This window comes from Monodon monoceros, unplaced genomic scaffold (genome assembly GCF_005190385.1).
Source record: "Monodon monoceros isolate NGI ecotype Baffin Bay Population unplaced genomic scaffold, NGI_Narwhal_1 Super_Scaffold_3, whole genome shotgun sequence".
Classification (NCBI taxonomy): Eukaryota; Metazoa; Chordata; class Mammalia; order Artiodactyla; family Monodontidae; genus Monodon; species Monodon monoceros.
Window position 1 is genome coordinate 21,330,313 of NW_021703780.1, and position 23,337 is coordinate 21,353,649.

At 43.7% G+C, this 23,337-nt stretch overlaps 1 protein-coding gene across 7 annotated transcripts in view; it reads left to right on the forward strand.

Moving 5' to 3' along the window:
- CARMIL1 (capping protein regulator and myosin 1 linker 1) overlaps positions 1 to 23,337 on the forward strand; it is a 435,866-nt gene that overhangs the window by 405,317 nt on the left and 7,212 nt on the right. For 5 of the 7 annotated variants that reach the window (XM_029242717.1, XM_029242718.1, XM_029242720.1 and 2 more), the window contains 5 exons: positions 8,109 to 8,221; positions 13,546 to 13,981; positions 17,619 to 17,700; positions 19,436 to 19,639; positions 20,827 to 20,967. In XM_029242717.1, the coding sequence (XP_029098550.1) occupies positions 8,109 to 8,221; positions 13,546 to 13,981; positions 17,619 to 17,700; positions 19,436 to 19,639; positions 20,827 to 20,967 (976 nt within the window). Of the gene's footprint in view, positions 1 to 8,108; positions 8,222 to 13,545; positions 13,982 to 17,618; positions 17,701 to 18,419; positions 19,317 to 19,435; positions 19,640 to 20,826; positions 20,968 to 23,337 lie in introns of those variants that run through there. The other 2 variants (XM_029242719.1, XM_029242723.1) reach the window with 2 other exon arrangements.

The window sequence follows — 23,337 nt, forward strand, 5'->3', positions numbered from 1 at the left end:
TTCAACTCTTTAGAACAGAGTTGCCCCTTGGAAGTTGTTAGAAAAATACCAGTCACATGGGTGAGATAAAAAGGCTACATCTATAGGATTTTATAGTGTCCGGGTGTGAAAAGATGGAGAGTAAGTATCAAAGAATTGATTTGTGATTAAAAATTGTTTGCATTTGATTTTGGACTGCACCCATATACTCCCCCACCTCCGTGTCCTGACCTGCTCTGGTGCCCTGGCTTTTGATAACCCACAAGCTGAGTGGTGGAGGAGAGGCCGTACCTGGGAGAACCATGCAGGCGGCATGCTTCTCAGCATCCTGCTCTCTACTCAGGAGAGGACTGAATTGTTTGCGCTAAGGAGCCTTAATGCAATTGACCCCATGTCTCTCTTTGGTTAGTGTCTTTTCTCTCCTTTGCAGTCAGACTTCTTGAAAGAGTTTGTCTTTGCCTGTGGTCTTTCTCCCTCACCTTCCTGTCACTCTGCAACCCACCAAAATCTTCATTCTGTACCTACCCACCTCTGAAACTACCCTGCCAAGGTCACTCCTAACCTAATCCTGTGGACACTTGTCAGCTGTCAGCCTACTTGACATCTCAGCAGTTACTTGACCCAGAAAGCTCCATCCTTCTGTGGGCCCCTGAGTCATCACTCTCTTTTCTTTCCTATTCACCTCTCCAGCGATGCCTTTTCAGTTTTCCTCTGCCTGGCCTTTGAGTGTATTATTTGTCTCGGTGATGTCATCTAAACCCATGGTTTCAGTTTGTTGTTGACTCCTGCCTCCTCTGCTGAACTCCATATTCAGATATTCACCTGCCTCCTGAACTTTAAAGCCCCGGAGCACCTCAGGTTCAACAAATTCAAAACTGGGAGCCTATCTTTCTCTATAAACCTGCCCTGCCCCACAAGGAGCGTCACCAGTCAACAAGCTAGAAACCTGGATATGATCCCCAACACCAGCCCCCACTGCCGTCCCTGTTTGCTCTTCACCTTCTTCCTTTCTCCTCATCATCCCTGCATCCCTCACTCTCAACCTGTTTCAGGCCTCCAGTGATGCAGCCTTTCTGTCATTGCTTCCTGTCCCCACCCCTCCATCCCCCTACCCTTAGCTCCTAGGTGGATAACTACTCATTTTGCAGACCTCCACTGAAGCAAGACTTCTCCCAGGAAGCCCTCCCTGTCTCTACCTCTGTTCTCCCACATGGCTGGGGGTGCACGGCTCCAGGGAAGGTTGTTCTCCCACACTAGTTGTGCACAGTGCACAGCCTGAGCAACCTTCCATGGAGGCCCTGCTCCCCCAGTGCCTGGCTTTTACCCTGTTACAGCCCTCGCCGTACGGTGTTTTCTAAGCATGCTTTCCTCCTTGTATATAAGCTCTGTGTAGGAAGGTGTATGGTTTATTATCCATGGTTGTATACTGAGCGCTTAGTATGAATTTATTCAATACAATGTAGCAGGTGTTCGATACTCACTGGATGATAGGTGGATGACTGGAGTCGTAGACGGATAAAAGTCACAACCAGTTACCTGCATGGTCAGTCATTTGCTCATTCCAGATCCAGGTTGGGTGTATTTGGTTGATTTCTCTCATTTGATTCTGAATATCTTGACATAGTTTCAAAAAGACAAAAGAAAAAAATTTTAGTAAATTGTTTTCTTTTCCAACTTACTTGATTTTAACAGGGTTGGCAAACCCCAGGCTGCTCCATCCTATGGACTCTGTAGCACAAGAGTATGTCCTAGGATAATGGATTATGGTCCTGGGTCTAAACAGATCTTCCCAGAGGCTTGGTAGCCTGAGAAACGTGCACAGCTTGTTCTCCCTTGGGTTCACAGTGAAAATATGCTGCCTAATGGTTTCACAGAGCTTGTGATTTTCAAAGTGCTCTCACATTGAACACCTGTGTGAAGCTGCCACACCGGCCCCATTGTCCGCATCTTCCAGTGGAGGGCGAGAAGGCTGCAGTATTTAGTAGCAGCAGTCATTTAATATTATCGTTTTGGTTTTGTTTTGGTGGATTGAGTAGCCTTAGTCCACCCTAAATGGATCTTTGCTTTTCTAGAGCTTGTCCTTGACCCCTAATGCCCCTAATGAGCTTTTCTAGATGTCAGAACTCTCAAAGCCAAGGTATGGAGGCTGTTTTTACTTTCGGCATTTCTAATACCAAATGTGTGGTTTTCTTCCCCCTACACCTGCTAATTCTTCAACTCTGGACAACAACTGGGTGTCCCACAATTCAATTCAATTCTGACCCCTCAGGTGAAGGGCTCAGCGGTACCCTCACTTCAGATACCAGTCTCAGGTCGCCTCTTGTACTTCTGACGGATGGACTTCATGGGAGGTTCCCATGCCCCCCTCCTTAGGTTAGATAATTTGCTAGAATGGCTCAGAATACCCAAGAGGACACTTTACTTACTATTACTGGTTTATTATAAAGGATACTGTCAACTGAAATAAAAGCATGCAATGTGAGAGCTGTGAGTTTCAGTTTTATTTGGGGACTTCCTGAGGACTATAGTCTGGGAGACAGCCTCTCCAAAGACTGAGGAACTGTTCAAAGAGGTGAGGGGCAGGTCAGCATATGTGTGATTTTGGAGAACGGGTATGTGCAGTCAAGCACATATCTTGGTAGAAGGTTGCTGCTGGTCATGGGGCACAGATATCTTAATGATTGTAGTGCTTTTCTAAGTATGGGAAGATGCAAGAAATTGGGTCCATGAAATTTTCTCTTGAAAATGTTTAACTATCTGAAGGCCTGTTCTGCCAATTTTCCCAGAGCACAGAGGGAACTCCTTTTGGGTGTGTTGAAGGTCAGCGACTGCAGTGGCTAATGGCTTAATTCTTGTAGAGCGACATGGCAAGCGACAATCTTTAGTTGGCAGTTGTTATCCATACTGACCAACTGCCTATAAATCAAAGGTTCCCACAATCCTTCTTGGGTTTGATGTATTTGTTATAGCAGCTCATGGAACCCAGACATTACTTACTGGATTACTAGTTTATAATAAAAGGTTATAACTCAGGAACAGCCAGATGGAGGAGATGCTTAGGGAAAGATATGTGAGAAGGGGCACGGAGCTTCCATGCCCCCTCCCAGCACATCACACTCCCTGCATCTCCACATGTTCACCAACCCAGAAGCTCTCCGAACCTTGTCCTTTGGGGTTTTTATGGAGACTTCATTACACAGTCATAATTGAGTAAATCACTGGCCATTGGTGACTGATTGAACTTCTGGGCCCTATCAGCTCCCTAAAGTGCAGGGGGTGGGACTGAAAATTCAAACCCTCTAATCACGTGGTTGGGTCTCCTGGCTATCAGCCCCCATTTTTAGGTGGGTTCCAAAGTCACCTCATTAACATAACCAAAACACCTTTATGGCTCTCATTAGTTAGGAAATTCTAAGCGTTTAGGAGCTCTGTGCCAGAAATGGGGATGAAGACCAAATACGTATTTCTTACCGTAAATCACTGTATCACAACTATCTCCATAACATAGTCGGGATGCTCTCTCTCCTTTCCTAGTCTTTGGAACAGTTTGCAAGTATTATAGATTTTCTGTTCCTCTCCCGGGAAGCTACCTGGGCCTGATGTGCTGTCTGTGTGCATGTCATGCTGATATGTCGATTTTTTTAAACTAGGGATTTTATTTCTTTTGTTATAGATCTATTGATGAAAAAGATTAATAGTCAATCTAAGAAAGAAATGGAAAATTTTATTTCAGCCAACCTGAGGATTATAACCCGGGAGACAGTTTTTCAGAAAGCTCTGAGGACTAGTCTGCCTGTTAGAGGTCGAAACACAGTCATATACGTTTTTGAGACAAAGGGTTATACGTCATATGGTGTACTGACAGTTTACACAATCCAGACCTGCATGAACAAAGTGAGAAGTGGGTCATCCTGACCCCTTACAAGATTAAAAAGGAAGGTTATCGCCTAAGGAGGTCTGGTTAAGGCAGAATGCACAATACACTCCAAACGGGAGGGGGGGAGGGAGGTCCAAACGGGCAGAGAAAAATTTTATGTTTAAATTTTTCTCATCTTACCATAAAATATGAATTTTATTTCATCAGATCTATTCAGATTACCTAATTCTCCTTGAGACCACTTTGGTAATTTGTTTTTCTAGGATATTGGCCACTTAGTCTAATAGTTCATTTACTTGTTTATAGAATTCTTTTGCATTTTTAATCTCTTCTGTATCAATAGCTGTGTCCCATTTTTCCATTTCTAATATATCTTAATTCCTCTCTCCTAATTTTGCAAGGTCTCGTTTACTAGTCTTTTTCAAAGAATTAGCTTTACTGGTCCTCTCAAGTTCATTAATTTTTGCCTTATTTTTTTAAATTATATTTTGTTTCTTTTACTTCCTCTTGGATTCCTTTTTTCCTGGCTTGATTGCTTGGCTCTTAATTTTCCATGTTTCTTACTGTCTAATGTATGCATGTAAAATTTCAAGATTATTCAACTCACTAATTAGCACTCTTCGGGTTTCTTTTGCTCAGAGTCCCTAATGCACCTAATTGTCCTTCCTTCCTGCCCAGCTCTCTCCCCCGCCCTGCCCGTGGAGACATGAGAGATTTGGCAGCTGCCTTGTCAAAAATCCAGGTGCACCCCCTACAGTGCTGCCCTGGTGCATTCATCTTAATAATCCAGGAAGAGGAGAACGGAGGGTGGTCTGATTGTCTTTAGTCGTCATAATCACTGGCTTATCTTCTAAGCATTCACAAATTATCCTATTAGCATTTACTTATACACCAGAGGTGTGAAATCTGCCTTCTTTATTTCTCAGATACCAACAACAGCAATTTCTGATTTTATTTGCAAAAGCCTGCCTGTGAGCACAGGTGCAGTTGGTTCCAACTAGCTCAGGGCTAAGCTTTCTGCTCTCCCTTTCCAATAGCTCCGCTCCCCTTTTTAGTCTGAAATTTATTCTCCTTGACATTAAAGACCAAAATCAAATGGAATTTTGAGAACTTCCGATGTCTGTATGTCCTTTCCTTTCGTTTTGCTGGATATTGACCTGAAACAGCATGTGTGTTTGTCTTTGAACTCTGACAAACCGCATGTCATTTTAGTCTTCAGCTTCTCTGCTGCTTTTCTTACAGGGTGCTGACACCTCTTGCTTTTAAGCTGCATCTCGCTCAAGGTCTCCCAGTGATCCTGGACTTCTCTTAATCTCTCTACTCCCAGTCTCTTTATCTCTAAAATGACAGGGTTGGGCCCGGGGTGGTGGGTGGGGTCTCTAAGGTCCTGTCCAGCCCTAAAAACTGGCCTGTCCTACAGGACAGGAAACCAGATTGCTTTGTTGAGCCCTGTGTGCCTCCATCTCTGAAATCCATTGATTGTTCTTCATGTCCCCAGAGACCTTTTATGCTAGCTGTGAATTGTTTCAAAGCAGGCAAAAAAGAAAAGGGCTGAAAGGAGAAATTATACTAGTAAAACTTTTTTTTCCCCACTCAAAACGGGAAGAGGAATTTGAGAGGCAGCCTCTGAGGGCAAGCGAGGGTGCCCTGGAAGGAAGCCCCATGTTAGGACCACATGTCCTGGGGTCACATCCTTCTCATCCATCAGTCAGGTGACCTGTGTGGGCACCCCTCACCCTCTGAGCCAAGGTTTGATCTACTAACCAAAACCTAGGATAACGCTATCTTTCCTTTGCAGTTCAAGGGGTAGGTGTGAAGATGAAATAGTAAACTATCGAGCACTGTACAAACTTAGGGAGCTATTATTACTGTAGAGATTCCATTCTTTTACAAAAGGAAAAATGACAATCCAAGCAAGTTCTGTGCTACTTTGTCTTTTTTTTTTTTTAACATCTTTATTGGGGTATAATTGCTTTACAGTGGTGTGTTAGTTTCTGCTTTATAACAAAGTGAATCAGTTATACATATACATATGTTCCCATATCTCTTACCTCTTGTGTCTCCCTCCCTCCCACCCTCCCTATCCCACCCCGCTAGGTGGTCACAAAGCACCGAGCTGATCTCCCTGTGCTATGCGGCTGCTTCCCACTAGCTATCTACCTTACGTTTGGTAGTGTATATATGTCCATGCCCCTCTCTCTCGCTTTGTCACAGCTCACCCTTCCCCCTACTTTGTCTTTTGTAATTTAAACAGTAGTTGTTCAGTGAGCTGCTTTCTCTCCATAACTGAATTCTCAAACTTGGCTGATTCTCTGCTCTCTTGCAATTCACAAGAAAGCCTTGCTCCACTATAAAGCGCCATTCAGATGAGAGGTCTCATTGTTTTCATTATTCACATTTCACAGGGTTCTTGGTCTATTACCTATTGTCTGCTCACTTTTCAGCATTTCACAAATGTGAACTCAAACACACAGCTCATTTTTATAACGGACGTTGCCAGTGAATGATTGTTTAAAGCAAATGATGGGTCTTTTCTTTAAACAGTGCCTGTGCAGACAAGAGCCAGGTTCCCCCAGAGGCAACTTGAGACTTGCAAATCAAGATTACAGGAAGGAACTTTCCCACCGCTCTATGGCAAGACAACCTGCTCAGATATCGCAACCACACGGGAACTTGTCCTCTGCCCAACAGAATGGGCAAGATACATGTCCTTTCTCAATGGCCCACAACCTATCTGTGTGAAATATTAATACACTATTGCAGACACAAACCAAGCATGTTACTGAGTTCACTATGAGTTGTCCATTCAAAGAGAAATGCTAGATTGATGAATAATTTCCATATACCTTCTCACCAGCTTCTGTCCTGAGACTCAAGCTTCCGACACCTGCCCCTGGATTTTCACAGCACCTCAGATAACACTGCCTGAAATTGGACTCATCATCTTGTTCCCAAAGTTGAATCTTTGAACTGTGTTCCCTAGAATGATGCTCCCATTCACCCAGGCTGGAAACTTCAACCTCATCTTAGGCAACGTCTTTCTTTCTCTTCTCATTTCACTAGTACTTAGTCCCTCATCTCCTCCAGATTAGACCAAACAATCACAGAAGTCTCTTGTTTGTGTTCCTGAACAGATTTCCCTAGTTATAATCCCTGGCTTCTCCAGTATATCCTTCATGCTGCCCCAGAATCATCTGACCAAAATACAGGTTAGGCCATGGCATTTCTTTGAGGCTCCCTCTCACCTACAAAGTAAATTCCGCACTTTTTAGCATAGGATTCAAGGTTGTTCACTGTCAGTCCTTGTATTATTAGTTGGGAAGTATTCATTCAATTAGAGATAATGAGAGATACTGAACTAAAAATGACGTAAATCATGAGAAATACTTATTTTCTTACTTAACAAGAAATCCACAAGTCTCGGGATCCAGGACTGGCTTATTCACAGCATAAGCACCCAGGTGGTTTCCACTGTTCTGCTCTTTCATCCTCAGCATGGTGGATTTTGTCCTCAGGTTTGCTTCCTCTTGAACTCCAGGTGGCTGCTGCAGCTCAGACATCACATCCTCTCTCCCACAACCATGCAGAAAAAAATGCATCCCTTCCTCTGCAGGAAAACCTGCCCATGAGCCCCCTTGTAACTCACTGGCCAGAACTGTATCACATGCCCATGCCTACCAGTCACAGACAAGGAGATTAATGTATTTGACTTGTTCGGATAAGTATTCCATCTTGAAATCAGGGTTCTTCCAGCAAGCAAGCAAGAAAGCAGGTGGTGGTGGTGGGGTGTTTGGAGTGGCCATTTTTAGTATCTGCTAGGGTTAATACTCAGCAGTTAACTCTATCCCTAAACCTCAGGCCCCGGCCACTGGAGTTATTACTGTTTTCAAAACTTAGTGTATGTATCATTTTCTCACGCATTCTCTCTTCCCTTACCAATATGCCCACAATGCCTTCCTCTGCTTCAGGAACACATGACTCTTCATAGCCTGCTAGGTTCCAAGCTGCTTCTGAGACAGCAGTCAGACTTGATCCTCCAGCAGGCTTTGTGTTTATAGTGCATTTCTCACTTTTGTTTCTTTCTACCCTTGTTACAGTTGTAATGTGACTTCTATTCCAGTAGAATATAAGGGCCCTATGTCAGTCAGTCTTGTCCTTCCCATGGCCTTTATCACAGTGCCTTGAATCTAGCAATACATGTTTGCCGAATTAAGTTGAATGTAAATTAATATCACACCTGTTTGGTTTGCAGGGCTGTGCTACCAGCCTAGTCTCCCAAGATGGTGAACAGAATGGTCTTATGGGGAGAGTGGATGAAGGTGTAGATGAATTTTTCACCAAGAAGGTGACCAAAATGGATTCCAAGTGAGTTCAGAGTCATTTCCCTAATCATACGATTTAATTCATATTTAAATTACTAACAATTACAAGTAAACTTAGTATGTACTAAGGCTCTTATTTCATGTAAGTATGAAATGTATTTCATGTACATTTCATATAAGCACATTTTGCAGGGGATTTACTGTTCTGGTGGTTTGCAAATGTGATCTTCAGGTCAGCAACAACACTATCAACTGGGAACTTATTAGAAATGCAAATTCTCAAGCCTCTACCCCAGACCTACTGAATCTGAAGCTAGAGGTGGGGCCCAGCAGCCAGTGTTTTAATAAGCCCTCCAGGGTGTACTGAGGCACGCTCAAGTGGAAGGACCATTGTACTCTTCTAAATCAGACCACAGAATGTACCTCCCCAAGGTATTTTTTTTAGCGCATCATCACATTCACCTGGGTATATCTAGGACAGTGGGCATTGGCAGGCTGAAATTACTTCCGGTGGACCCTTGAACAACGCAGGTTTAAATGGCACGGGTCCACTTATTTGTGGACTTTTTTCAACAGTAAATACTACAGTACTGCACAGGCTGTGGTTGGTTGATCTGTGGATGTGGACAAACTCGGATACTGAGGACCTACTCTAAGTTATATGTGAATTAACCCCCTCGTTGTTCAGGGGTCAGCTGTATTTAAAAATTCCTCACGTTCATAATTTGATGTATCTGGGGGCCCTGTATCATTGCTAAATGGCACAGCTTTAACAGACAGTGTCAGAATGACAACAGAATTAGTGAAGAGCCTTCAGAGTTAGCCTCTAAAAAGTTTTCTCTGTATTTTCTTATTAACAACATGGAGTTTCCTTAGAAGACAATTCAATAGTACTTTTATTAAGAGCTTAACTTGAAACACTCCAGCCTTTAAGCATGACTTGTACCAAGTTACTTAATCCCCAACTATATGCAGATCCATCCCCAAGTACACTCTGAATATGGATTTGTGTCTGTGAAGTATTCTTCACCTTGAGATATCAAATTCAAGAACGAATTTAACCATCCTGATAAGCTGAGGGTGAACAGGCCAGGCACCGGGAAGGAAGAAGCTAGTCCGTTCTATAGATTGACGTGCCTTATCTTGCCTTAGCAGGATGGAGAGGTGGGAATAAGTTAAATTTTTGTCCATACCAGTATAACTTACCTAATGTTATAAGCTTTAGGATCCAATCATTTGTCTTCTTTTGACACTTGAAGCTTGGCATACTAGGGAAAATTCTATTCTCCTCTCCTTCAAGATCCAATGTAAATGTCATTTATTCAAAATAAATGTCATTTATTCTAGTCAGGGGAAAGCCTTGACTATTCCTCCCCCACCTCCCACCCCCCAAATTAATTGCTCTTTCTCTAGTGCTGAGTCAACCCCGCCCCCCCCCCCTTTTTTTTTCATCCTCTGCACACATCTGTTAGGGCAACAGAATCCTTCCAGAGTTTGTTTGGTTTTTAATTTTTTTACAGCGTGGGGAATAGATGGACATATTCTCAGCACAAAAGATTCAAGCAATACCAGCATAAACTGAGCCAAACGGGAAAATCCTTCTTGATGACTGGCTTTCAAGTCTTTTCTTCCCAAAGGATGCTGTTCTTCACAAACAATGCCTGGGGCTTATTGTTCATTATAACTTCAGTGTCTGGCACAGCCCGTAATGTATCATCTGCCCTCGGTCACTATTGGTTTAATGAATCAAGACAGTCTTTGGCCTGTATCTGTATAAACAGATAAAATTGTAGGCTCTCCTCTTCCCAAACTTTGGAAATTGAGTTAGTGGAGAGATCTGTGCGCGTTAGATCTAGATCATCTGTGGTGTCACCGCCAGTGTGATGTCCTCTGCCCTTAAAGCTGCCTCTTTCTTTAATAGGCTCTGAATGAAAGTTGGGCAAACTTTATAAGGTGTAAAACCCACTTTCTACAAAGATACTACTCTAGGAGGATTCTCTTCATGTCCAAGTGCACACATAGAACTACGTACATCAGTTTTTGTCAAATAATGATGGAATCTACTAAAAGTTGTGATTTGTTTTATTTTGTTATATAAAACCAGATCATTGTCAGTTTGTTACGTAGAGGTCTAGGCGCAGGTCAGACCATCAAGTTGTATGAAGGAAGTTTGAAAGTCAGAGTCGCACACGTGCTCCTCATAGTTTAAAATGTCAGGTGTTCTTCAAGGCTTTTTATTAACAAATAAAGGCGGGGGGGCGGTTTCTTTCCCTATTCCCCCGGGCAATTAATTCCTGTTCCTTTAGCCGTTTACTTTTGCCATATTTCTTTTTTGGTGTTGTTGCTATTTCTTATTTTTCAGTTTTAAATAGTAACCGTGGCTTCTTACTATATAGAGGATGATACTTTAGCCCTTACACAGTCTGACCCTTCTGTCCACCAAACGCACGCAGGCAAACTCACACACACACACACACACACACACACACACACACACTTCCTCTTCCTGCCATCTTATTTAGTTATGTCGTAACTGTTGGTTACATCAGTGTTTAATGTTTACTTCATTATAAGCATGTAAGTATTCACAGCTGAGTTATACAGTATGGTACGATTACATTTCCTTTCCTATACAACTCTTCTTTTAAAATTTTTATTGGGGTATAGTTGCTCTACAGTGTTGTGTACAGCAGAGTGAATCAGCTATACGTATACATATATCCCCTCCTTTCTGGATTTCCTTCCCATTTAGGTCACCACACAGCACCTGTGCTAGACATAGGTTCTCATTAGTTATCTATTTTGTACATAGTAGTGCATATATGTCAATCCCAGTCTCCCAGTTCATCCCCCCCAACCTCCATGGTGTCCATACGTTTGTTCTCTATGTCTGTGTCTCTGTTTCTGCTTTGCAAAAAGGTTCATCTGCTATACAACTTTTTATTCTCCCTGGAGTTAACAATTGTCTCCTTTTGCATTTGCTTAGTTTTCTGTATTCCTCTCTCTGACATATCTCCTAAGTCTCCAGTAGAGGTATAAATTTCCTCAAGTCTTCTCAGTTTCATCTTCCTGGGCACATCCTTCACTGCTCTCTGATCGCCCCAGGGTGACCTGTAGGCCTCGTCCCCTGCTGTCCTCCTGGGATGTCCCTTCGCTGTCTGCTGGGGGCCTCCCCTCGCTCATTCCTGTGTCTTTCCTGTTTCCTTTGGCCCGGTCGTCGTCTTCCTTATTACTTCACTCTCTGTTTGGTGCAGCACCTCCTCGGTTTGCTTGCTGAGAAAGGAAGCACGGGAAGTGAGTTTCTGAAATGCATATGTCTTGCATTTTGCTAAATAGTGTGACTAGGTATAGAACTCTAGATTGGAATCCATTTTTCTTTAGAATTTTGAAAACCTGGTCCCAGTATCCTCAAGCTTCTAGTTGCTCTAAGAATCCAGTGTCATTTTGAGTCCTGATCCTTTGTTTGTGGCTTGTTCTTTTTTTCCTCTTCTCAGGAAGTATTTGGGATCTTCTTTCTGCTCCTGGTATATTGACATTTTATGATGATATCCTCTGTGTGGGTTTTTTGATTTTGTTTTGTTGAAACCCATTTGCTAGGCACTAATTTATATTCTTTGGTTCTGGAGTTTTTCGTGAATTATTTCTTCTAAATTTCTTTGCTTTTGGGCTTCCCTGGTGGCACAGTGGTTGAGAGTCCGCCTGCCGATGCAGGGGACAAGGGTTCGTGCCCCAGTCCAGGAAGATCCCACATGCCGCGGAGCGGCTGGGCCCGCGAGCCATGGCCGCTGAGCCTGCGCGTCCGGAGCCTGTGCTCCGCAACAGGAGAGGCCACAACAGTGAGAGGCCCGCGTACCGCAAAAAAAAAAAAAAAAAAAAAAAAAAAAAATATATATATATATATATACATATATACATATATACATATATATATAAATAAAAATTTCTTTGCTTTTGCTCTATATTCTTTTTCTTAAACTCCCATTATTGTTTCCTCTATTAACCCACTAGTTTTGTTTTTTTTTAACTGTTTCTCTTCTATTTCTTCATTCTTTTTCTTAGTCTCCCCCCATCAACTTTCTGTGCGATTTCCTCAGTCTTATCTTCCAACCTTGAGTCTTCCACTTATGCTATCACATTTTTCTATTATTCTTGTTTCACGGAGTTTATTAATATGTATACCCCCTGAATACATGGGAGATCCCAAGGGAAACAATAATTCCCTGAAATGGCCCACACTACCACCTTAAATACCATCTTCAGCTAAAGACAGAAGAAAGATGAGGTTGGGGACAGTTTGGGGAGGTTATCCTGAACCAGATAAACAAGGGTAAGGTCGTTATGCAGGTTTAAGTCCCTACCTTCTCCATGATACATTTCTAGGGATTTAGTGATTCTATTTTTCCTGGTACTGAAAGGAATACACCCTTACAAATGGAGATTTTCCTTAGAAATGTAAATTTCTCTTACAGAAGGGTAACTACTCTGTTTTCAGAGCTTCTCCTGTGTCTGCTGTTCCTTAAAAATAATCAGCCTCAAATAATCCTGTACCGAAGAGGCATACTTCGGGGTGGTACATTCTGCTCCCCTTCACCTGAAATCCATTTGCTTCAGGGCCTCCCCTACTAATGCTTTCGAGGTCAGCTTTCCCAGATTAATAAGTTTTCACTCCTAACTATTGTGGCTTCCGAACTCTTGTTTTTGCCTTTTCTCCCCTCTGGGGCTTATGCCTTTTTTTTTTTTTTTTTCAATCCCTTACTGGAATTTTCCCCGGGACTCAAGGAGCTAAACGGGTATTCATCCTTCCAGCTTTAAGTGAAAGGCAGTGATGATACCTCCCACTCAACCCACATCATTTACACTTTCTCCCCATCCATTTCCTGACAAACCTCTACCAAAGCTTACTGTCCGCTTTTTCATGTTGTTGCCTCTTTCAGTGGTATTACATTTTAAGCAGGGATCCGGATCTTGGTTTGAGCACTTAGGGCGGGATTTCAGATGTTATCTAATGACCAGGGAAGGATTTTAGGGGCTTAAGGGGAAATCTGGCCCTTCCAGTGCCCGCCAAATTAAATAAGGCAGTCCATCGCCCACCTATGTCTTGGATGGAGCCACCTTTTCTGGAAGCTCTCTGGAGCATTTAAACATAAACTCCACTCTGCTCTCAGTCCTCCCAGTCACATCGATTCCCATTGTTGATTTGTGTGGATATGATGATATTCAACATTCCTATTTCCAAAGTCAACTTTTTTTTAAATGCTTCAGAATGGTTGCCGTATAAGCAGCAATCTCCCTGTTTCTATTTTGACTGATTCTTGCTGGAACTTTAATTACAGTAAACCCAACAGGATTTGTTCTTTTGAATCACAGGAGAGGGTCAGCAAGAGGCTCAGAGTCCCATGAGCTTAGTGAAGGAGGAGACGAGAAGAAAAAGCGAGACTTTCGGAAAAGTGGCTTTCTCAACTTAATCAAACCCCGGACCAAACCTGAGCGGTCACCAACGGTCTTGATGACAGAAGAACTCTCCTCTCCAAAGGCAGGAGTCAGAAGTCCAGCTGTGGACACACCCAGGAAGGACACGAAGCCAGCCGAGCACAATGGCAGTGCTGATCGGGTAGAGGAGATCAAAACACCTGACTCCCTAGAAGAAAGTCAAGGGGAAGACGTGGGGAAGGTGGACCGGAGTGAGAGCAAGGGCAGCCCCCAAGGAGGGCGAAGGTACAGGGTCCAAATGATGGGCAGCGGGCTGCTGGCGGAGATGAAGGCCAAGCAGGAGATGAAAGCCAAGGCTGCTTGCTCACTGAAGGTAAGGGAGGAGGGTCTGTTTTGACTTGGTTGCCTTTGTCGTTTTTGTCTCCACTCGGTTTTTATGGGCAAGACAGGTACAGAAAAATAACCTGTGGGTTAAATAAAAATCCGAAAACATGACTTTTTCCTAAAGAACCCGGAACACAGACCAGAGGGCCTGGTCTTCCCATGTTTTCCCACTGGCATGAGGGTCACGCTCTCCAGGAGAGCCTCAGCCCAGGAAGGCCAGGCAGTGGCTGAAGGTCCACGGGCCTTGTCTCACCTGCTCAGGTGCTCCTGTGCGTGTCATAGAAACATGTGACAGCTATGCCAGGGACATGACCCACTCTGGGGAAAGACTGTCTGTTGAATCCAAACGGAGACCTGAGGGTGATTGGAGATAGGAGAGCTGAGAGAGGCAAATAAAATTATTGAAACCAGATTCTAGTTATATCAAGGGAGATCTGTTTTTCAGTTATTTCAGAATTTATGTCCTTTTCCAAACCTGAAAGTTCCTTGCTAAATTCCAGGTTTAAAAGTCAAAGTATTCTGTTAGAATTAATTGAATACTTGACCATTGAGATATGTTGTCTATTGCTATGAAGAAGCACTTTATCATTTAAAAATTGCTGAGTCCCCCCAAAGTCTGACTTAATGCATTACTTACTTTTGAACTTTTTAAAATATAAGTTGCGTATTTTTTTTTCCCTCCCTTTACCTCTATTTTTTCCTGCAGCTACTTGAGGACTGTATCCTTATTGTGATCACGAAGATTAATATGTTTAACCCAGGTTTTGGTTTCTGTGTACTATCCTGAGCTCTTTTATGTTTGTAAAACTGGGTTCTCCAATGAAGGGAAAATTGCACATCGATTTTTATTTGAATCAGAATAAGACAGTTCATCCCAGTGAACCCTTGATTTTCAGAAAGTAAATGGTTAACTGTTTACCAGGACATGCAGGGCTGTTTTATATTACTTCTAAACAACTGATTATTTTTTCATTAAATCCTGCACCCCGCATGATTTTACAGCTGTTCACCGTAGTTCTTCCACCAGCACCATCATTATCTAGCAATTTTCTAGTTACACACCCCTCCTCACTCACTCATTAGGCCGCAGAGAAGAGCTGAGGGGCTGAAACTACACTCTGTTAACATGGGAGGCGTGTTGTGGCCTCACTGGTCAGAATTCTGAACACTGTGACCACATCATTGGTGAGTCACACACCCAAGGAAATGTTTACATTTTAATCTGTTTCATAGACTTTCCTTACAACAAGGGATGTGCTGTTCTCACTAATGAGCGGTTTATTTTTATCACTGTTTCCATTGATGAATAGCAGCCTTCTGGTAGAAAGATGAGAAGTGTTGGAGGGTTTTTTTCCAGGTGCTTTGGATTCGATAAACTGGCTCCAAGTGACAAAATTCTTAAGGTTTAATTTGTTCAAGACTTATACTAATGATCTTTGAGCACCATCTAGTGTCTATTAAAACAAGAATAAAAATCCTTAGTATTTAAAATTGGAACCAGTTAAGGGTGTTCTGTCAGAACTATAAAATAATGAGAACGTGTTCTGAAAATGAGTTTTAGAATATTTTCCCCTAAAATTCCATGACTGTGTTCCCTATAAAGTTAGCAACATAAGCACCAGAAGTGAATATACTATGATAAATATATATATAAAAAATATATATATATATTATATATATGTGTGTGAATGTATATATATAGCCTTCACTTTCGTCTGGAGTAATTCTCTTTACACTACTTACTTTTAACATGTATTTATTAAAAAATACATATATTTTCACAGAAAGAACTGTGAAAATGAAAGTGGTGTTTATTATTTATTAACAAAGGAGAGTAACAGGTATTGAAAGCTTAGCGGCCACATCGTTTCTTCTGGGGCCACCTCGTCAGCTGCCTGCACTCAGAGACAACTGACATCAGGTTATTTCATCCTCATTCCGCACAGGCATTTTGGGGATTTATAACTACCTCAGAAAGCCTGGAAGGAAAAAGTGAAAACAACTCCTAGGATTAGATTTTAAATGTAGGCAAGTGAGGCGCCCAGGGTATAAAATTTAAGGAGGCCCTTACTCTCAGATGCCAGCCCTGCACTTGCATGAGCCTAAAAGGCAGTTTCTCCTTAAGCAAGGCGCTCAGGGCACAAATTTAACTTCTCTTCATTCCTGGCCCTGTTTAAATACTCCACTTTATCATTTTTATCTGAGCTTGGATACCCATGCCCCTGCCTTCTAAGAAGCTATAAAAGGCTAGGTCAGGCATTCTGCATCTGAGGACCGGTTTGGCCCAGCCTCTAGACGGCTTGGGGGTTGGGGGGGAGTAAAGCGCCCCCTGCTGGTTTTGGCTGGCAGTTCATGGTTAGCCCCTGGCCCTGCGGACCTGCGTCCGGGCTCAGAGGGCTCCACGTGCTGCCCCTGGCACGGGGCTTCCCTTCCTTGGGGTCACTTTTCCATAATGATGTCAAATAACGTGCCGTTCTCGCTGTGGTACTTGTGTACACACTTCCTCTGAGACCTCAGTAACCACCACTAGTGAAAGTGGAACTTGCATAGGCTCGCTGAGAAATTCCTCGGCACTCCTGCCATGCTCCCTGCTCCCTCCTGACACAGCTGGCACTCCCGGCGGATGCGCGGCTGTGGCAGATTGTAACGAGGCAGATCTCAACTGTGTTTGAGATCATCTCTCCTGTATCATCGGAAACAATTTAAAGCTCGGAACTGGCAGCAGATACTTGCTTTTTAGGTTTGTCAGAAGCGTGAGTTGAGCAGGAACCAGCAGGCCGAAGCTCAAACTGTCTTAGGAATCTTCATGCCTCCTGGTCCACCCGCCCCGCTTTTTTTGTTTTTTAGACGGGAGGCAGGTGTGGGTCATCTCTGCCAGTAGGGTTCTCGGGTATCACTGAGCAAGCGCTAGCCTTTTTGTTTTTTCATATCTTTTTTGTATCTAAATGCCTCACGCTCTTGCGGACTTCCTGCCCCATAAAGCAGAGGCTGATTCCTCCCTCGCCATCTCACCTTCCTTGTCTTTGCCATCATAAACTCCTCCCACCTGCAGATTTAAAAAAAATTAATTCAGACCTATTTATACTTGCCTCCTAAACTATAGACGTGTGTCTAGTGCTTCTGCCTCAGTGGCAGGGAAGACCCTGCCCATTTCAGGCCCCTTCCTACCTATTTTGTACACTGAGGTTGGGAAGGTTTCCACTGCTTTTAGATCAGTGGAACCCAATCTGGAGAGGGTCCTGGAAACAATTAGAGTATCAGTGCCCCCATCACGTGGAGCATCAGGGGCTGCAGAGCCCGCCTAGGTGTTCAATCAGAAAAACAAGAGACGGCACCACGCCCACTGGCTCCCTCTGGCCCCGCCCCTCTGTCCATGGGGAGCATCCTGAGGGAACTGGCCACACCTTGGACCCCAGAGCCCTGATTGTAAACACAGAACAGAGCATGTCTCTCATGGTTTTGTCCCAGCAGCAGAGCCTCAGGGAGATGGGGAGGTCGGACACAGTCAGTGTAATGACAGTAGAGTTAAGGAGCCATTATTTGTTGCCAGTTATTATCTGCTTTGTTCTTTTTCTTACACTTTAAAAAACTATGCACTTTTGGGGCGGGGCACTTGAATTTTTTAGAAACTTGGAAATGATGCCGTCTCCCAGGATTCTTCCAGCCTGGCCTTGAGCAGCACAGAATGGTTGGATGGAGGTGGGGCAGGTAAGTCAGGCCATTGCCGTCACCCCCTTAAGAAAAACACGGTCTGATTCCATGCATCAAATGTGATTGACAGAAGGCAAATAAAGATGGAGAGCAAGGATGGGCCTCTGTGTTACATGTTCTCAGCTTTCACCTAAAAGACCACAGCCCTTCACCTGCCCGACACCTCCCACCATAGTAGCCTGGCACCTGGGCAGGGCACCTTTCCCTGTTTCCTAAAGGGAAGAGACTTCATTGAGAAGAACTCCTAAACTGTGGGCATGTGTACGTTATTCATGCTGGTTACTTCATTTCCTTGTTCTGTTCATCATGGCTGATGAATTAATTAATTAATTACGGAAGTATAATTGACCTACAACACTGTGTTAGTTCCAGGTGCACACCACCGTGATTTGATATTTCTATTACAAAATGATCACCATGATAAGTCAAGTACCATCTGTCACTGTACAAAGTTATACCAAAATCACTGACTGTATTCCCCATACTGTACGTTTCATCCTTGTGACTCATTTATTTTGTCCCTGGAAGTTTGGACCTCTTAATCTCCCTCACCTAATTTCACTCATCCCTCTACCCATTTCTTCTCTGGAATCCACCTGCTTGTTTCCTGTATCTATGAATCTGTTTCTGTTTTACTGATGATTTAAAAATAGGCCATACATGGTATATGGGAGGAGGCCCTTTAACTGACATGAGGGGATGCTCTTTTCTTTCAGCTTGAATATTCCTGAATATCCGATTTTCTTTGACCCTCGGACCTTTCAGGTGCAGAAAGAGAGTAAGATACTTTAGATGCACACTGGCGAGTAACTTGTAAATTGTGCAGAAATTACCTCATTTTACTGTTTGACGTTCTTGTGTTTGGCTTTAGCATCTTCATAAGGTAAGAGCTGGACTAAAACTCATATTCAACTGGCTTTTTTTTTTTGCCTCTTATCTGGATAATTATGGCAGCAAAAGCTATGGAGGCGGGGCATGAGCTGATGCTCTTGGAGTGGTTCTCACTAGACTTGAGGTTCTGGGCATCAGCACAGCGCTCCTCTCCCAGGACCTGCAGCCTGCTTGTGCTCCACAACGGAGGCACCTGCAGTTGGTTAGACCTGTACCTTGTGCCAGATCTAAGGAAGATCTGATGGCTTCAAATGGATTGAGGCCTGCTCTCCCCCCTGTACACTCGTACGGACATGTACCCTATTAAATATGAGGCTTGTCTTCTCTGGAATAGTCAAGGGTGATCGGAAGAGCACCACCAAATTCACCACTTTTCTAGCAAGAATTTTTGTCTTTCACCAGCATGTTCTGATTCTAAAAACATGCTAGAATAGCATGTTCCTGTTCTAAAATATCTTTGATGACAGATACAGAAAAGAAACTAGTGGTTACCAGTGGGGTGAGGGGTGGGAGGAGGGGCAAGATAGGGATTAAGAGGTATAGACTGCTAGGTACAAGATAAGATGCAGGGCTGTAATGTACAGCACAGGGAATATGGCCAATATTTTATAATACGCTATATGGAGTATAATCTATAAAAGTATTGAGTCACTATGTTGTACACATGAAACGAATATAATATTGTAAGTCAACTATACTTCAATTAAATAAAATAGCTGATGAGAAATGACAAGAAACCATTATAGCAGTTTGCACCAGACTTCTACCTTCAAAGGACTGGTTTCTTTCACCTTTGAATTTTACAGTAAAGTGCTTTTTGTACTCATTTTCATTGTAAAAGTGCCTAAAGTGCATCCAGAGAACCGCTTCGGTTTGGGAACACCAGAAAAGAACACCAAAGCAGAGCTCAAGGTGGAGGCGGGCTCCAGGTCCCGGAGCTTTTCCAGCAGGCCCACCAGCCCGAAGCCCCTCCTGCAGTCCCCCAAACCCAGCCTGTCGGTGCGGCCCACCATCCCGCAGAAACCGAGAACCGCCTCGCGGCCTGGTAAGGGTTTTGCTGGTCAGGAAGTGACATCACGACCGGGCCTCCACAGCTGGTTTCCAGGGCGGCTGGTGAACCTGGAGGAGGCGTGTGTGTGGGAGGGGCCGTGAGAAACCTGCCAGAGTGACAAAGGCTGAAGGGTGCCTTCATTCAGCGCTGAGGTCACCCACTCAGGGACTGTCCTTGCGCTCAGGGCTACAGCTCGGAGGCAGGATGGATAAAGCAGCCTCGTGGGGTGCTGAGCCCTTGACAGGGCTTGGTGTAGCTTTCTGAAAGCTGTGTCCTGGTGCTCCGACCCTTCAGAAGGCCACAGTTTAAGGATGAGGGCTACAGATAGGGAACGCATAAGTTGCTGTGTTTTTAATTCCATAGCCTGTGAAATATTTAGGGTTTAGAACAGGGCTTGGCAAACTATGGGGCTGTTTTTGTAAAGAGCATGTCATGGGCACACAGCCCCACCGTCTGTGTATACCACAGCCCGGCCCACACACACACCAAACTGAGAATTACTTTGCTGGTGATAGAGCAGAGAAAGGAGTGCAATGCAGTTAATCCTTTCAATTAGACTGAAACAGGACAGCCTTTAGAATTAAGAGCCGAGAGTTCTAATCCTACCTATTTTGCCATCTTTTTAGCTTAGCAGGTCATTCAATCTCTCCAGTTGTACAGTGCTCACCACAGTCCTTTCTGGTTCTCAGAGTCCATGATTCTAAGTTATTCTTACTGATCTCAGTATGTGTATGTAGGTACGTGCACCTCCACTCCTGAAAGCGCAAATATATGTTATGTACATATGGTGGCCATTTTACTGGATTTGACAACAGGTAAAGGCAATGGGTTATAACTGTCACGTATTTTAAGAGAATCAAATAGCCTTTGTGTTTGAGGCAGAGGGAGTATTTAGTTCACTTACAGTCTAATTTTCAAATACCAGCTCACTGAAATTCTGAAATTGAAATGCTATCTGCAAGATATTCACATCTGCAGATTTTAACTCTTCATAAGTTTTCATTATTTTTCTCCCTATTGTCTGTTACTTCACTGAGCTATGAAGCTAGTTTTTGTCCAGAAAAATTCTCTGCTGCTTTTTAAAAGATTATTAGTCATTTGTTTTTAAAGATTAACCCAGTTTATAGCTTTAGGAATCCAGTTTGTGAGACAGGTTGATTCATGTCTTTGTGTCTCCGTAGAGGACATCCCAGACTCTCCATCCAGCCCGGATTCCCCTAAAGTCGCTCTTCTTCCGCCTGTCCTGAAAAAGGTTCCTTCGGACAAGGAGAGAGAGAGCCAGGGCAGCCCACAGCCCAGTCCCAGGACGTTTTCCCGGGAAGGTAAGACATTTTTTCTCTGAGTGAGCTCTCCGCAAGGAGAGTCATTTCAAGCGGAAGGAATTAATCTTTGACTCAACTTATATCCTAGAGTTTGTCGGTCAGCTCAGCGTCCCTTGGATTAAATTTTGGAACCAGTGCAGTACTTTGTTCAGAAACTTGATTCAACATTGTTGGTGACACTGGGTCTTAAAGGAGGACCATATACAGGGAATAAAAGCGTAACGGAGACACTCAGCCCAAAGTTCTTTGTAATAATAATCTCTAGATGCTCCTGAACTGACTCCCAGTGTATTAGAAGTGCACACACATTGTTTCGTGACTCATTTGGTTGCTACCTGTAGGTTTCTAGGTCCCATCACTGCTCAGAAGAGCTCCCCCTGGTTGTCAATCACCTTGTCAGTCACCGTTGCTATGGTTCAGGAGCGGCTCACACAGGCCTGGGAGACCCTGTGGCTTGTTAGCTCGCTCAGTCGTGAGGTCAGATGAGCCTCATTCTCAGAAGTGTGTCATCTGCATGGATGCTCTCAGCGCATCATGGCACCAGTGTGTTCCTTCTAATTTGCTGAGGTGGGAGCAGAACAAGGTAGTCCTAGGACTTGAATCTCATCTCCCAGAATCAGATCAAATGTCGGTATCAGTGGAGGCAAGGTGTGTTCGGGGTGTCTTCCGCACGCCAGCAGGTCTTTCCCCCACTCCTCCCATTCTGTTCAATGCACAGTTGCCTTTAGGGTTCTGTCCTTCATAAAGTGTAATGTAATTGCCATCTCTAAGCCCCACCTATAAAGAAATTCTAGAGCCATCGTCACCCATGTCCAGATAGCTCTCAGTGTGGTTTGGAGTTGCTTGGTTTTATTTTATTGTTTGATGCTTTAGAATTCTTTGACCGCTCTGACATCTTCCTCCCTTGGGCCATTTTCTTTTATTCATGATGGACTTGGGTTGAAGTTAATAGAAAGTGTTTGTGAGTACTGTCTTTGTTAATTGGGAGTCGAATGAAAAATAACACAGCCTGCTTTCTCATCTCCATTCTGCAGATTTACTTGGTGGGTACAAGCTTCACTCACCTATTGGCTATAAATTTAAAAAGGTGGGGTTTTTGACCAAAGCTGACAAACCACTTCTGTCAGAGAAACTAAAGCCATGAACAATGGCTGACACCTATAGTCATTTCACACGGGGTAATCAATAAATACAGGGCTTGGTATTACAGCCACGGTCTTTGGAAGTCTTGGTGTAGGAAGAGGAAACTTCGGTGGTGCCAGGTCAGAGAGACTGGAGCCAGCGAGTGTCCCTGATAGGACCACTCACACCACACAGCCCCACCCCTCATTTGCCCTTCTTTTTGCAACTGCTGACTTTGCATCTTTACTTATAAGGAAGCTTTGAAAATGCCTGAGAGAATTTTGTTGGAGAGAAATGGGGAGGCATGGAGGGGTGGTAGGGGTAAGTAGGAATGCTCACCTCATCAAAAAGCCATTGGAAATATGGAAGGATTAAAAAGAAAGGGGGAGAAGGTTGAACAAGAAATAATTGCTTAACATTTTTGAAAAATGATGTTTTCTAAGACGCCTGGCTATATGATCAGACAAGGCCTAGAGTCACCCACCAGCCTCGTGAGTAACAGCACGTGCCATGGAGCCTCTAGTTAACGAAGTGGGTGAAATACTGGATGCTGCTCGTGTGCCCGTTGCTGCTTTGAAAAGTTCAGGTGTTCTTTCCCCAGGAACTTAGGAATGAATGAGTTGCTTCTCAAACATTTCATAGCTTCAGGGATGGATGTTTGATTCCCTTCCTCACTCCCCCCAGCAGCAAATACTATGGATGGTTTGTGACCCCATCTTTCCAGCTAAAGACTGTAGAGCTGGGGAGACCGTTGCTTTCCCCTCTGGCATCCAGGATAAGTTAGTCACCGAGATCATTCTGATGGTGTCGCTTGATACTGGAATTGGACTGAAAATCTAGGTGAGGTCTGAGCACGGTCTGTAAATGTCTGAGGTGGTAATATTTTGACTTCAGTTTATTTTTCAGCTTGTCCACTAAGCTGGCCCAGGAAGGAGAGCCCTTGTGAGCCCTCTCTTTTTCTTTAGAAAAATGTTCCTGCTGTGCTCATTCCTATTTTCTCGTACATTATTCATGCTGGTTACTTCATTTCCTTGTTCTGTGCCTCCCTTTGGACTAGCGTGCCCAACTCATTTCTGAAACAGGTAAATGGCTGTGATTCTTCTGGATTATTCCATAGTGAATGTGACTTTCGTTAATCCATCTTGGGATCGAAATGGTAATGCGGGGGCCTTTTTATTAGTATCTTTTGGGGGCAGACTCAGTGCTCACCTCATTTTGCACGACATTTCCATAATGTTGGCTGTTGAA